At 44.1% G+C, this 15847-nt stretch overlaps 1 protein-coding gene across 1 annotated transcript in view; it reads left to right on the top strand.

The window, feature by feature from the left end:
* The first annotated feature begins 5599 nt into the window (after positions 1–5599).
* LOC143878607 (cysteine desulfurase 1, chloroplastic-like) overlaps positions 5600–15847 on the top strand; it is a 34112-nt gene continuing 23864 nt past the window's right edge. The window contains exons 1-3 of the mRNA XM_077380878.1: positions 5600–5952; positions 15188–15321; positions 15618–15777. Of these exons, the coding sequence (XP_077236993.1) occupies positions 5659–5952; positions 15188–15321; positions 15618–15777 (588 nt within the window). The 5' untranslated portion in view covers positions 5600–5658. The remainder of the gene's footprint in view (positions 5953–15187; positions 15322–15617; positions 15778–15847) is intronic.

The raw sequence follows: 15847 nt of genomic DNA, 5'->3' as shown, positions 1-15847 counted from the left end.
AACCATTGTAAAGAAGGGTTGTGACCCTTGGAGTTTAAAGACTCGAAGAGAAGGGCTTTAATCTCGGCCGTTAAGGAGAGATTATTGGCGAGTGTGGAGGATGTGGAGCCATCCTCTTGTATCCAAGTTGACTTGTAAGGAGCCTTGAAGCCGGGTATTGTGTGGTCTTCGGATAGTGGATATCCTTGAGTGCGACCTCAAGAAGAGTGGACGTAGGCCTTGGGTTTGAAGGCCAAACCACTATAAATCTTGTGTGTATGTTCTACCTCTCTCTCACTTTACTTTATCTTGTTGTGATGGTTGTTCTTTACTTTGTGTTACTTGCATGAATCATTCACAAAGTATTTGTCAAATGAACCAAAGAGAGTAGATCAACTAGGGTTTCACCAAGTGTTTGATAAAAGGTCTAAAAGAAACCATTCATCTTATTCCTTTATCTTGTTGTGGGATTTGTATTTTATTTGCAATCTTTAATCATCTATCAAGTGTTTGATAAAAGTCCTAAAAGAAACCATTCATCTCATTCATTTATTTATTGTGGGATTTACATTATATTTATAATCTTTAATTATCCACCAAGCATTTTGATAAAGAAGATTAAAAAGGAAATAATCAAATAGGTTTTTCAAAAGTCACCTAACGAGTGTTTGTCAAAAGGTCCAAGAGAGAAAATTCGTTTAAACTTTTGAAAACTAACCTTGTAAAAGTTTCTTAAAAGGATAAATTTTTTATAAGACAACCAATACACCCCCCCTCTTGGTTGCCCAACTGGGATTTCATTAAGCTTAAAAAAATTAAAGTATGATAAAAAAATGTCGGGTTTGGACTTGGGTCGGGTTGCCAAACCCTCAACCAAAACCCGACCTAAACTCAACCTGGGTTGGGAAAAATCAATCCGAACCCAAACTCAACCCAACCCGACCAAACTTTTTTTCAGGTTGAGCCCCAGTTGCACCCGTAGCTGTGGACCTTGTGGGTAGTGAGAGACCTGAATCTCACGCTAAAGAGGTTGACTAGAGTCGCCACCTAGGTAAGGGACCTAGGACCCATAAGTAACTATATAATTATCTACGATAGTAGAGTCTAAATCTGTTACCTGGTTACGAGAAATGAAGGTATGATGAGTGCCAGCATATGCACTATTCTCGTCCGGTAATCCGGTCTTTGATTTCAAAAGTTAACTCACTTATCTTTTCTTTCAAAATGCTCATTTAAACTCTCTTGATGTGCGAACTATGGGACATGCATCCTAGATGATCTAATCTCCATGTGACACTTCTCCTAAAGAATCTAAGTTAAGTGAATCCTAGATGATTTATTTGATTTATTTTGTCAGTTCACAGTTTATACTCATGCGGGCCAGGAGTTTTCAGTCTTAAATGTCTAGCTAAGATGCCTAATGCCTAGCATGGGTCCTATGTAGTTGACTAAGCCCGAGCATTGAACATTGATTGCAGGTTTGAAAACTTATGAAAGCTAGGTTCTACCTGCCTAAAATGCAGGTTCTATATGACCCTAGAACTAATGCTACGAATCCTAAAAGCCTAAGCTAAGGCTCAATCTGAGGAGAGGGATTGGATGTCTTAGATTGAAGGCTTCGAGTGAAGGGTTTCCTAGGATAAGGTATCCTAGTTTTAGAATTGGAGAGTTGGGATAAGGCATCCTGGGTTTGGATTCTAGGATTTGGTATCCTTGATTTGGGTTCTAGGGGGGATATCCTAGCTTTGGAATTGGTGAGTTGGGATAAGGTGTCCCGGGTTTGGGTTCGGGATGGTGAAGGAAGAAAAGGTCTGGGAAAGGAAAGAGGTAGAAGAAAGGTGCGACTGAACTTGATTTTGCCAAGTTGCCTACGTACCCCATGGTGGGGATCAAGCCATACGTAGTTCCTATGGATTGAAGACTTGGGATTGAAAAGTGAGACTCGGATTGGGAGCTCGGGTTTGGTTCTTGGAATTGGGCTCCAAAGAATTGGTCAAGGGATCACCTCTGTTCAAGGTATTGTATTTGGGGACCCAGGTGATGAACTTATAAAACCCCGCCCAGTGAGTTGGGTTCGGATAGAATGAGGTTTGGGTTGACTCGGGGTGCGGTGTGGGTCCGAGTTGGACTCAGGTTAGGCCTGGGTTATGGTGCGGGTCCGAGTTGGACTCGGGTTGGGCTCAAATCCGAGTTGGACTCGAGATGGGTTCGGGTTCAGCCAAATGGTAAGGGTTTGGTTATGATTAGCCGAATGGCCATGATTTGGGTGAGGCTTAGGTTAGGGTGTGAGGTTGGGTCAGATGGGATTGAGTCTCAGGTTGGGTTGGGCGTGGGTTAGGGTTCATGGGTTTGGGTTGGGTTAGGTTAGTTGGATTGTGTTGGGTTGGGTTAAGTCAGGTTAGGTGTGGGGTTGGGTGAAATTGGGTTGGGTTGGATCCACCTTGGGTTAGATTGAATTGGTTTGGGTTGGTTGGGCGTGGGCCGTGGGCCGTGGGACACAGCTTGGGTTGGGGTTGAGCTCAGGTTAGGTGTGGGGTTGGCTGAAACTGGATTGGGTTGGGTCCACCTTGGATTAGATTGAATTGGGTTGGGTTGGTTGGGCGTGGGTCGGGTTGAATTGGGTTGGGTCAGGTTAGATTGGGTTGGATGTGGGTTGGATTTGGGTTCGGGATTGGGTCAGGTTCGGTTGGGTGGGGTTTGGGGTTGGGTTAGGTTGGGTTCGGTTCGGTTGGGTTAGGCGTGGGTCAGGTTGGGTTGGGTTTGGGTGGGGTGCGGCTTATTGGTTATGTTGATTGGGTTTAATCCGGGCAGTGTATCTACGTTAGTCCAGTTGGCCCTAGGTGGTGCGGTTAGATGAAATATTTGTGTACCGGACGTGTGTCTGGTGAATATTGGGGCGTGAGGAGCATGGCTATATTTTGTTTTTTTGATAATTGCAAAAGCTATTGAAGAAGTGTCAAACAAAGCAAGTTTGGGTGAATTTGTGCGATTGACGAGAGGTGACAGTGCCAATATCACTAGTTTCATCTGTCCATTAGTAGAATTTTAAGAATCTAAATGATATCCGGATGCCAACATCAAAATGAGAAACAAAAAATTGGAATCAGAAATCAAACTAAGAACACAAAATGAGAGGAATAATGATGATTAATACCTTCTTTGAGCAATTTCTTCCTTCTCAGATTGATCTTCGTCTTAAGGATGATGGCGCGGCTGGATCTCATTGATGAGTAGCGTGTTGAAGGGGCGACTGTCGGCATTGGTGTTGCCTTTGGCGTAGTAGGTGGGTTCAGGGATCCCGTGAGGACGGAATGATGCAATGATTCTCCTGTGGTCGGTGAGAATCCACTGGGCGTTGAGATGGTGCGGGGCACGCGATATGCAGGCTTGGCGTATCTTGCGGGCTAAGTCTACCGCACGACGGGCTGGCCTGGCGTGCCATGTGGTAGTGTCCACTGGATGGCGTTCGGTTTAGGGGACTCGCTTTTCGTGTGCTTATGTGGCTAGCGTCCACGCCAAGTGTCACCACGTGGCTGGGTCTGATTTCATCCCTAACAAACATAAAGAGAGATGTGAGAAAAAACATCATTTTCAAGAAATCTAAGCGAAAAATCACTTTTTTTACATTTGTCTTGGATTTTTATAAGGAGAACACAAGAGTGACACAACATCAGACAAACAATGATTAACCATGAGACATCTTAGTAGTATCTAGGAATTTCAATGCTATATTGGCATCTAAATAAGGGGTTTTGCTGATTTGGCACCCAAATGACAAGCATAACCATTAAACCATCCCAGCTTTTATGCAACCATACAGAAAATTAGACCTTTAGATTACACGAATTTAATGGAAAAAAGTTTGGAAAGGATTTTTTTTTTTTTTTTTGTAAAAGTTCCTACTATCATTATAGGCAAAAAAACGCAACTTGAACCAATCCTATTCAATTTTTATTTAGAGAGACCTTCAATTTACTTTCAACTAGGGGTGCAAGTTGGGTCGGTTTGGATCGGGTTGAAGCCAACCCCAACCCAACCCATAGCATTCGCTGAACCCTAACCCAACCCAATCCGAGCCTCAGCTTGAGGATGGTCAACCCTAACCCAACCCGCCTCTAAATCTCTCAACCCTAACCCAACCCATCCACCAAAAATTGGGTCGGGTTGAGTCAGGTTGGTTCGGGTTCTCCTTGTGCAAAACAGAAAAATACAATAAGCCAAAGAAAATTAAGATAAAATTAGAGGACAGTGGTCGGGTTTGGGTCAAGTCGGGTTGCCAATGGCTCAACCCGAACCCAAAACAAAATTAAACCAGGTTCGCTTTTCCCAGCCCTAACCCAAACCAACCCGAGGAAATGCCAACCCAGCTCGGGCCAAACCCAAGTTGCACATATCACGGCGTGCCTTTTTTTGCTAGTATATAATGGGAGAACCTGTTTAGAACCTTAAAAATGTAAATTTTCTTTTATTTATAAAATAATTATAAAGGTAAATTTTGTTATAGCTATTAATCTTATAAAATTTAAATTACTTTGTAGCTATTAAATAATCTATACAGTAAACACAATTTAAACATATGCAGATATTCTTCACATAGGAACAAAATCTCCTAAAAAGAAAAGAATTATATATACAAAAAAGAACAATATAAAACTAACATTCAAGTCACATGTACATAATTGAATATGAACCCATAAAATGAAGCTCTCGATTCTCATTTTCTCTATTTTTACTAGATATAAAATTTTTTCATGAAAGCACACATGAATCATGTTTACACATTTATTTTCTTGTAGAAAAATACATTCTCCATTTTGAAAATAAAATGGAATATAAAATGACTAAAATACCCTTATTTAAGGAGTAAATTTTCAAACAAATGTGACCATGACTAAAGTCATTACCGATTTGGGTGGCAGAGATATGTTTGCCGGTGTTAGTTGCATTCGGGTAACGGACCATCACTATTTTATATTTTTGAAAATTTATTTATGAAGTAGGGTATTTTAGTCATTTTCTTGGCAGCCAAACTTAGCCCATCAAAGGTAGCTCTTTTTCTTTGTGGTTTTGCACTTTTGCATGCATGACACACCACTTGTATATTTGGTAGGCAATTTCGCCGGAAGCCATTTTGCCGCTGACTTTTGCACGAGAGAAAGCCACACATGCTCACTTTTCCGCAGATTTTGTCCTACTCATTGAATCCATAGGAGGAGGTGGCTGTTCTCCTACTTCTCCAGTGCAAAAGTCATGGAAAGGCTTTCCACTAAATTGACTAGCAAATTTTCATAAGATGAATGATGAATTATATTGTAAAATTTTGGTAGTAAAAAGTATATAGTGGGAAGTGGGACCCACAAGATCTAGGTTCCATCTCTATTGTTCTACCGGCCACCCCATGTGTAAGATAATGGACTACAAAAATCAACGGTCATAACTTTTCTTGAAAGTTCCCTAAACTTATAGCATTTGGCGGGTAAGACAACTGATGTTGGCTTTACTATGTCTTAATAATGGCACAAACTAACCTTGTCTTTTATTTTTCTAATCAAAGACAAGCTGAGTTTGTGCACTTATTAAAACACGTAAGTGCCAATATCAGTAGCATTTTATATTTTTAACCTTCCGATTTGTGGCATCTCTCTCTCACCTTCAGATTTGTGGCATCTCTCTCTTCAAATGGCATTTCTCTGTAATTTTCCATCGGTATCTCATCAACCTCTCTCCAAGCTCTTCTCATCTTCATCTTCATCTTCTCTCCCTTATCTTGAAAATACATTTCTGAAACTCCGTCCTTTCAAAATCTCAAACCCTAATCGCCATAACCAGACCATTCGATTAGGGTTTCGAAGACTGTCTTCTTCTGCAACGGCGTCAGTCTCTTCCTCGATCACGAAAGAAGGCGAAGGGGAATTACTCGAATCCACTTCTCTAGCAGACATCGCTAGATTGGATTTCCCGATTCTCGATCAGGTATGTTTAGTTAATTTGTATTTTGTTCTTCTTTGGGAGACTTTTACCATTGTGGAGTAGAGTTTTCTGTGTTTATTTTCATTGTCCTGGATTTGTTTTTGTGGAATTATTAGGATTAGGGTTTTGGTTATGTCAATCTGTCACGCTTTTTGCAAAAAATTGACTATGCATTGAAATGTTATTGTCAAAGAACGGATTTTTAAGGCTTCTGTTCTTCATTTAATCAAAGGAACTCATCTATATATACATATATACCACGAATTCACAAATATATCGCAATAAAGAGTTGCTAAACTGAAGCTCATAAAGAGGTGCTTTCCTAGATGCCCCACTCTTATTGGTTGGGGCACACATACATAGCATGAGCACAATATTACTGTTGGAAACTGGTTACCAGATAATTAGAGAAACCCTAATACTTCTACAGCAGGCTATATAGAGTACCTAACTGCAATCTTCCTCTGTTATATCTGCAAGCTTCTTCATAAAGAAATCAAAGTGATTTTCAAGAGAAACTGCACTCAATGAAATTGATGTTTGTGCGAAAAAAAAAGATCCAAGAGGAATGAGAACTTACTGAACTAGGACAACCCAAATCAGAAAAAAAAGACACAGAGAACATAACTCAAAGAAACCCAGAAAACACAAAACTACAGTTCAAAACTATTTCCCAACCAACATAAATATCATGCACCTGTGAAAATGTTGAAAGAAAAAAATATTGAAAACTGAGGGAAGGTATTAATTCCGAAACCAACACGAAATAGTCGAAATATTTCAGATCCCATCCCCACCGAAACGTTACCAAAACCAAAACGCATACCATAAACCTAAATCGTAAGTGCATTAGTAGTATCCTATATCAGTATGCATTACATATTGTTAGGGGAAAAATCTCGATATACGGTACCGACCCTTGATACAGAACATGTTCAATATAAACCCATGCAAAGGTACTATCGGCACCGACCCACCTCTCCCACCAGGTCTGCACTACACGCCTCACCAAGGCTGTCCCCCTTTACATCGGTATCGACTCTCAAGAAAATCAGACATGACTACGGAAATCTCGCCACCAAGCGACTAATCCGGGTGACCGTTGCGCTAAACGCGCCTCACATGAACTCAAAGGCTCCCTCCAAGATCGCCACCACCCATCTCCGCCTGGGCTTTCAGGGAATCACGCCCCCTGATTGTAACTGCCGTCCACTCCGCCCCGCGTGGGCAAAATTAAGGGCACGACTGGCGTCGTGAACATTGTGAGTCTTCTCCCCTATAAAAGGACATCTATGCACTCAAGCAGAGGACCCCAATCTCATCCTCTCCATCTTGCTGGTAACTTGTCTTGGCCCTCACCCCTTCTTATCGTCCATTATCTGTGTTGCCCATCTCTGACTTGAGTGTCAAAGTGGCCGCCCGGAGCCACAACTCCGGGCCCGCTGATGCTTTTTCTGTGAGCACAGGATCACAAGCTCCACCAGGCTAGTGCTTGCAGTCGGATTTCAGGTACCATCAGATTGGCGCCATCCGTGGGACCTCGATGCCAAAATCGAAAGCTTCTAAAGCTCCCTCTCAACCACAACCTAACGATAGAGTCATGACGAGAAGCAACCAGCAGGATCAACAACTGATAACCGGAGAAATGACTACCTCCGGTGACGCACCAGTTAGAATATGTTCAATGAACTCACTCAACGGTTTGGGGACGTCAGCAACATCCTTCAGCAAGTCCTACAAAGGCTACCTCCTCAACCGGTGGCACAACCTCCCGTTGCTATTCCCCCAGTCGATGATGCTCCACCCCCCAACGTTGCAAAAGGACATGGTTCCTTCGAGGGTCGCAACCCAAGGAGCAGAAGGTCACACCGTCATTAGCAAGGTTCGGCCTCAATCACTAGCCCGCAACAGAACCTTCGCCGCGCGAACCATCCGCGGAGAAATGATGAACAGAACCAACTCTCGCAAATCACGCACGGAGAAGGCAGCCTTCAGTTGAACGAACCCCCTCGAGGGAAGTTCACCGGTTTGTGGGCTCCACCGTAGTTGCCGACCTTCAACGACAGATTAAGGAGCTCCAGCAGCAGATGAAAACACCGCGCGATCCAGACCTCCTGGCCGAGTGGGATAGCGAGATCGCCTCACCATTTGTATAACATATCGCTGAAGCATCCATTGCTCCAAAGCCCCTTCTAGCCCTATACGACGGAGCTACTAACCCACTAGAATTCCTCCAGACCTATCGCCGAGCGATGGTACTCCGGAATCCATCTAACGCAGTAATGTGCAAGGCCTTCTCCGCGTACTTGAAAAAAGATGCAACTGGTACAGCCGGTTGAAGCCTAACTCCATCGAAACGTTCCATGAACTCGGAAAGGAATTCACCACTTATCTCGTCAACAGTCAGCCCTGCCAGAAGCCTGCCGACTCTCTCCTGACATTAAGGCAAGGACGCGACGAAACTCTAAGAAAATTCATCGGTCGGTTCTGATCAGAACTCCATCAGCTCAAGGAATCGAATTTTGACATGGTCCGCACCGCCCTCCGGCCTGCCATTCGGGATCGTGACACGAAAGTCTCCCTGAACGTCAATTCGCCACGTGATCTTCAAGAACTCATGGCCACCGCTGACCGCTACATCAATAACGAAGAGTCGTTCGCCATGGAAAGGGAATTAGAACTTGCCCGCGGAGGAGAAAAACAGAAAGATGAATCGCGACCCAGCCAGAGCCACGAACAAGCGTGACATAACGACCGACCGAACCATCGAGCCTCGGTCCCACCATTTGAGAGAGTCAATTACACCCCTCTAAATACTATGGTGTCTAACATCCTGTATGAGATCAGAGAGAGAGAACCGATACAATGGCCTGCAAAGATGAAGAGTACCGGGAAAAAGCGGAACATCGGCAAATACTGCCACTACCACCGGGACCACGACCACACCATTGATAGCTGCTATCATCTCAAAAAATGAAATTGAGAGACTCGTGGGGCTCGGACGGATCGATCGATATCTCCAGGATCCGCCAAGGAATCACCAGCAACACAAGTCCGAAGTCCATCGATCCTCAGATTGGCGTCATTCTCCCGGTCGTCGACGCTCGCCCGAACATCATAAGGCGGAGAGCAGCCATCAGAGATCGCCAGACAGAGGGACAGAAGCACCCAAAATCGCTGGGAACATAGACACCATCTACGGTGGCCTTGCCTCAGGAGGTCCAGCCGAAGAAGGGTGCGCGCTCTACGCGGGACAGATGAACTCTGTAGAAACTCCTAAAAAGAAATAACGATCAGCCGAGGGACAAATTGGCCATAACCTTCAGCAAAAGACTATGAGGATGTACAATTTCCACATGACGATGCTATAGTTGTCCGCCTAACCATAGCCAATTTCAACGTCGGCAGGATCCTAGTAGACACGGGAAGCTCCATCAATGTACTCCACCAAAGCACCTTCGATCAGATGTATATCAGAAAAGATCGCTAGAACCGGTCGATTGGTCAATCTTCGGATTCTCCGGAGGAGAAATTAAGGTGCGAGGAAAAATCGATATACCAATAACGTTCGGCACAAGGTTACCCGGAACGCGGTTCGTTCCGGTACGCGGTACGGGAACGGGTACGGGGTACGATGAGCGTAGGCTAAGTCGGTTCGCTATTTCGACCCGTGGGTCAATTTGGAGCGCAAATCTGGGTCACTCTAGTACTCTCTATATATAATTTCATATATTTTTACAAAAATATCATTCTATAGTCCATACTACATGCATTTAATAAACAAAACCAAAAATCTCGTGTACGCCATTCATATATATTCAAAATGGAAATTACAATTCCAATCCAATCCAATTCCTAGTGTATAAAATTTGAAGATCTCTAAATATCACTAAATTAAGTATCAACATATATTGCATTCTCAATCTTAAATGAAAGCAAATAGAAAATAACTACCTAGTTCTGTAATAAGAACATAAAAACATGAACAAAGTAACAACTATTGTGCAATTCTCTTTTCCTAGTCCACCGAAGTGTTCCCTCTCTCTGCATCTCTCCCTTTCCCGCGGGTCGCCTGGGTCACCATTTTTTGTGATCCAGGTCGCAAATGACCCACGTTTTGGGTCGATGATCGCGGGTCGAAGGGTGGGAATGCGAATCCGGTAACATTGGTTCGACACCTACCCCGCCCAGAGAACCATCATGCAAACCTTCTTAGTGGTACGGGTACCCTCCACCTATAATGTAATCATCGGTAGGTCCGCACTGAATGAACTGGGGTAGTGGTCTCCACTGCCCACTGCCCACTGCCCACTTGAAAGTGAAGTTCCCAACAAAGGGCGGAGTGGGAGAAATCCGGGGCGATCAAGAGAAAGCTCGCGTCTGCTGAAGAAGAAAAAAGCTGCCAAAGAATCTTTCTCAATAGGCGGTACCGACCCTCGGGCGAAGTAACAAGGGGAGAACTGGTCGAAGAACTTTCCAAAATTCCCCTCTTCTCCGAATCAGAGGAACAAATGGTCTAGATTGGATCCCTCCTATCAGGTAAGGCTCGGTCCGATCCTGTAGATTTCTTAAAGGCTAACTTAGACATCTTTGCCTGGTCAGCCTCAGACATGCAAGGAATCCCCACTGATGTCGCGGTTCACAAGTTAAACGTGGACCCGAATTTCAAACCCATCAAACAAAAGAAGCGCAATTTCGCCGTCGAAAGACAAAGGCACATCAAGGAAGAAGTGGATAAGCTCCTCGGTGCCGGATTTATCAGAGAGATACGGTACTCAGAGTGGCTCGCCAATGTTGTAATGGTGAAGAAATCGAATGGAAAGTGGCGGATCTTCATCGACTTCACCGACCTCAACAAAACTTGCCCAAAAGATTGTTATCCACTCTCCCGGATAGACCATCTCATCGACGCCACTACAGGACATGAGATGTTGAGCTTCATGGACGCCTTCTCCGGGTACAACCAGATCCAAATGTACGGCCCCGACATACGAAAAACTTCGTTCGTCACGGATCAAGGGCTCTTCTGTTATGAAGTCATGCCCTTCGACCTCAAGAACGCAAGGGCCACGTATCAGCGCCTTGTCAACAAGACCTTCGCCGACCAAATCGGACGAAACATGGAAGTCTATTTCAACGACGTGCTAGTGAAGAGTCTTGAGGCCAAAAACTACTTCTCCGACCTTGAGGAAGCATTTGCAGTACTTCACCGGAATCGAATGAAGTTGAACCCCTCAAAATGCGCTTTTGGGGTGACCTCCGGCAAGTTCTTGAGCTTCATAGTTAGCCAGCGGGGAATCGATGCCAACCCAGAAAAAATCAAGGCAATCTTGGACATGGCTCCCCCAGAAAGGATGCGGGAGGTCAAGAGACTAACAGGAAGAATCGCTGCCCTCAGCCGGTTCATGTCAAAGTCCGCCTAACAATGTCTACCGTTCTTCAAAACTCTATGAAACGTCAAGAACTTCCAGTGGACAGCTGATTGTCAATCAGCCTTTGAACAACTGAAGACCTACCTCTAGGCCCCCCCGTTACTCTCCAAGTCGGTACCGGGGGAGGAATTGTACTTTTACCTCGCAGTCAGCCCCACCGCCGTCAGTTCCGTACTCGTCATACAAGAGGACAAGGCAGAACACCTGTCTACTATGTCAGCAGAGTTCTCCACGATGCGGAAACTCGTTACCAGGAAATAGAAAAATTTTCCTTCGCCGTTGTCATCTCTGCAAGAAAACTCTGACCTTACTTCCAAGCGCACCCCATCACAGTTCTCACTGACCAACCCCTTCGAAAGATCTTACAGAAGCCTGACATCTCCGGGCGATTGATTAACTGGGCAATCGAGTTGGGAGAATTTGACATTCACGTGAAACCGTGCCCCGCAATCAAGTCTTAGGTCTTGGCGGACTTCGCTGTGCAACGCACGGTATCGATAGAAAAATTTGGAGATCAAGACACCCCTGAACCAATCCCGGCACCGCCGGCCATAGAGTACCCCTGGATGCTCTACGGGGATGGCTCAGCTAACGCCGGAGGAAGCGGTGCCGGCCTGGTATTGATCGGTCCCGATAATTTTTTGGTGGAGTACGCCCTAAAGTTGGATTTCAAGGCATCTAACAATGAAGCGTAATACAAGGCTCTCCTCGTAGGAATTGCCCTCGCCTCCGAACTCCGTGCCAGCCGGTTAAGAGCCCACAGTGATTCACAACTCATTGTTGGCCAAGTGAACGGTCTCTTTGAGGCGAAGGAGCTGAGGATGTTGAAGCACCTGGAAAAGGTACGTAGCGAAATATCTATGTTTACCGAATTCCAAATTGTTCAAATCCCAAGAACAATGAACGCTCGGGCCGACACCCTCTCCAAGATGGTCTCCTCAGGAGCCACTGACCCAGGCAATGTATACACTGAAGTCCTCTCCCGACCAAGCATTGAAAGAGAAGAGTCCTCCAGATTGAGGAGGAGCCCAGCTGGATAGACCCGATACTCCAGTACTTAGAAAATGGCACACTCCCCCAAGACCGAAAGGAAGCGCGCCGATTGATTGCCAAAGCTGGCCACTATGTCCTAGACAGTCAAACCCTTTACAAGCGTTCCTTCGCATGGCCCCTACTCAAGTGTCTCCGACCCACCGTCGCTGACTTAGCAGTGAGGGAAGTCCACGAGGGGATCTGAGGAGATCACTCGGGAGGCAAGATCCTGGCTCACAAGATACTCCGCCGAGGCTTCTTCTGGCCAACATTCCAGCAGGACGCCTCCGAATTTGTTAGAAAGTGTGAACAGTGCCAGAAATTTGCAACAGTACCGCGTCTACCGGCGGCCCTGTATAAGCCGATCGCCACTCCCATCCCCTTCGCCATGTGGGGTATGGACCTACTTGGCCCTTTCCAAAACTCCACTCCAGGCCATCGAATGATGTACGTAGCCATCGACTATTTCATCAAGTGGGTCGAGGCCAAAGCTATTAAAAAGATCACCTCGAAGGAGAGTGAAAACTTCTTCTACCACGACATCATCTGTCGATTTGGGATACCCAGAATCTTGGTCACCTACAACGGGACTCAGTTCGCAAGTCGGCAATTCAAAGATTCACTTCGGTCGGTCACCCCCAAGCCAATGGGCAGGTAGAAGTGACCAACCGAATCCTCCTCCAAGGACTCAAAAAGCGCGTGGAAAACGCCAGAGGACTGTGGGTCGAGGAGCTACCAAACGTACTTTGGGCATACCGGACCACTCCAAGAACCGCCGCGGGAGAGTCGCCCTTTAGCCTTGCCTTTGGAGTGGAAGCAGTCATTCCGGTCGAAATCGGAGCCCATTCCCCAAGACTTGAAGCGTACGATGAACACGCCAACTCCAACCTTATGAGAAGCAGTCTCGATTTTCTAGAAGAGACTAGGGAAAAAGCTCGGGTCCGAATTACAGCCTACCAACAGAGGGTTGCCCGCTACTACGACTCCAAAATGAAAGAGCGAGTGGTGAAAAAACAGAAGTGTTTGGCCAGAATCAATCGCCCTTCAAGAGTTTCTTGGAAGGCATTTAGTAAAAGAAACTTTAATATAATATAAGGAGTTGTTAGGGACTATTTGTATTTTTTCCTATAAGTTAGAATTTTTGGCTAAATCATGAGTATCAATTATTAATTGGAATGAATTTACAAATTAAGGATTTATAGGCAAAAATCCATTTTAATCAATTGGATGAATTTTTTGAATCAAAGAAGAAAATTGAAGGAACATATGTTTTTTGCCATTGGTTGACAATAGAATTGAGTTAATGTTGGCTCTAAATTTGTTGTCTTCATTTTTTTTTTAATGGTTTTCTTGAATTCTTGATAGTCTTGCGATTTATTCATGATGAATCTGAGATAGTGATCCACTGATGTTTGTGGGAGCAGTTTGAGAATCTCTTGAAATACTGGGAAGAATGCCAACAAACTGGGCATCTTCCATTAATCATATGATAGATTTGGAGTACCATTATAAACAAATCATTGAATTTGGAACTGACACTTTGGCTATGTGTTTGATTCGGAATTGTGAAATGTGAAGTGAGGGCCTCTGTGTCGGTTAAATCATGGTTTGTAGTTGGCCCTGCAGAACTGATCAGTACTTGGCTACGCTGTCTAGAGATATGCTTCCAATCCCGCTGAAAGATTTTGGGGTGGGTTTTGGGATCCAGCACACGTTTTAGCCCGACTCACACACTTCCCATGAGTCATAACTCTTGGACTGGAGTTCTGTTCTCACTGGCATATGCTTCCAATCCTGCTGAAAGGTTTTGGCGTGGGTTTTGAGATCCAGCACACTTTTTAGCCCGACTCACACACTTCCCATGAGGGAGCTCCTCATAACTCTTGGACTGGAGTTCTGTACTCACTGACAATCCATCCAATTTATATTTAGCGGAGTCAATGTATGCTTCCAAGCATGTCTGAGAGGAGTCGTATTTTGAGGCCTTTAAGATGATTACTTTGATCATGCCATGATGGTGGGACCGTGGGAGATCTCCTTGATAAAATCTTGTATTGTCTTCCTCCCGTAGATGATCATGTTGTTGAAAGAAATTTCTGTGCCATAATCATCTCGTCCTTCTTTTGCATCCGTCATCCATTTCAAAAAATAGATATTAACAAGGTTTGATCTGATATAGGCATTTAATGTATAAAATAACTACTGCAGTGGTAGTATTGTTTGCAGTATGTTGGCCCTGCAGAACTGATCAGTACTTGGCTACGCTCTCTAGAGATATGCTTCCAATCCCTCTGAAAGGTTTTGGGATCCAGCACACTTTTTAGCCCGATTCACACACTTTCCATGAGGGAGCTCCTCATAACTCTTGGAACGGAGTTCTGTACTCACTGTCAATCCATCCAATTTGTACTTAGTGGAGTCAATGTATGCCTGAAGCATGTATGAGAGGAACCATATTTTGAGGCCTTTAAGATGGTTACTTTGATCACACCATGTTGGTGGGACTGTGGGAGATCTCCTTGATAAAATCCTGTAATGTCTTACCTCCATATATGATCATGTTGTTGAAAGAAATTTATGTGCCTCAACATCTCATCGTTCTGTTTGCGACTGTCATCCATTTCAAAAAATAGATATTAAGTTAACAAGGTTTAATCTGATTTAGGCTTTTAATGTACAAAATAATTAAAACTACTACAGTCGTAGAACTGTTTGCAGTATGATGCAGGTAAAAGTAGCACATTACAGCTAGCATAATTTTGTTAAATTTGCAGGAAGTGAATGGTTCAAGGCTGGTCTACTTGGACAATGCTGCAACTTCTCAAAAGCCTCTTGCTGTTTTGAAGGCGTTACAACACTATTATGGAACCTATAATTCTAATGTTCATCGTGGCATCCATTTCTTGAGGTATTATAAACATTTGTTGTTTTGCTGCTCAGGTTTGTTAAAGACCAACTTTTTTTGTCTGTAGGGTGAATATATATATATATATATATATATATATATATATATATATATATATATATATATATATAGAGAGAGAGAGAGAGAGAGAGAGAGAGAGAGAGAGAGAGAGAGAGAGAGAGAGAGAGAGAGAGAGAGAGAGAGATCTTTAAAAACAATTGTTCTCTGTGGAGTATAGATCTTGCAGTTTGTCTTTTCAGCTGGGCATGCTTACGTTTATTGTTTTTTTTTAATTCCAGTGCAAAGGCCACAGATGAATATGAGTTAGCTCGGAAAAAGGTGGCAACTTTCATAAATGCATCAGAATCAAGAGAAATTGTGTTTACACGGAATGCTACTGAAGCTATAAATCTAGTGGCGTACACCTGGGGCTACTCAAACTTAAAATCTGGAGACGAGGTGCACTTTTCTACCCCTTTATTTCCTTCCAATATCAATATCTTTGTTTTTATTGCTCTCCTCCTCCCTA

Source organism: Tasmannia lanceolata, unplaced genomic scaffold (assembly GCF_043159265.1).
Source record: "Tasmannia lanceolata isolate RefF3 unplaced genomic scaffold, GAP_Taslan_0.1 ptg000006l, whole genome shotgun sequence".
Lineage (NCBI taxonomy): Eukaryota > Viridiplantae > Streptophyta > Magnoliopsida > Canellales > Winteraceae > Tasmannia > Tasmannia lanceolata.
The sequence above is the reverse complement of the archived record's forward strand: the minus strand, read 5'-3'. Positions and strand labels throughout refer to the sequence as shown.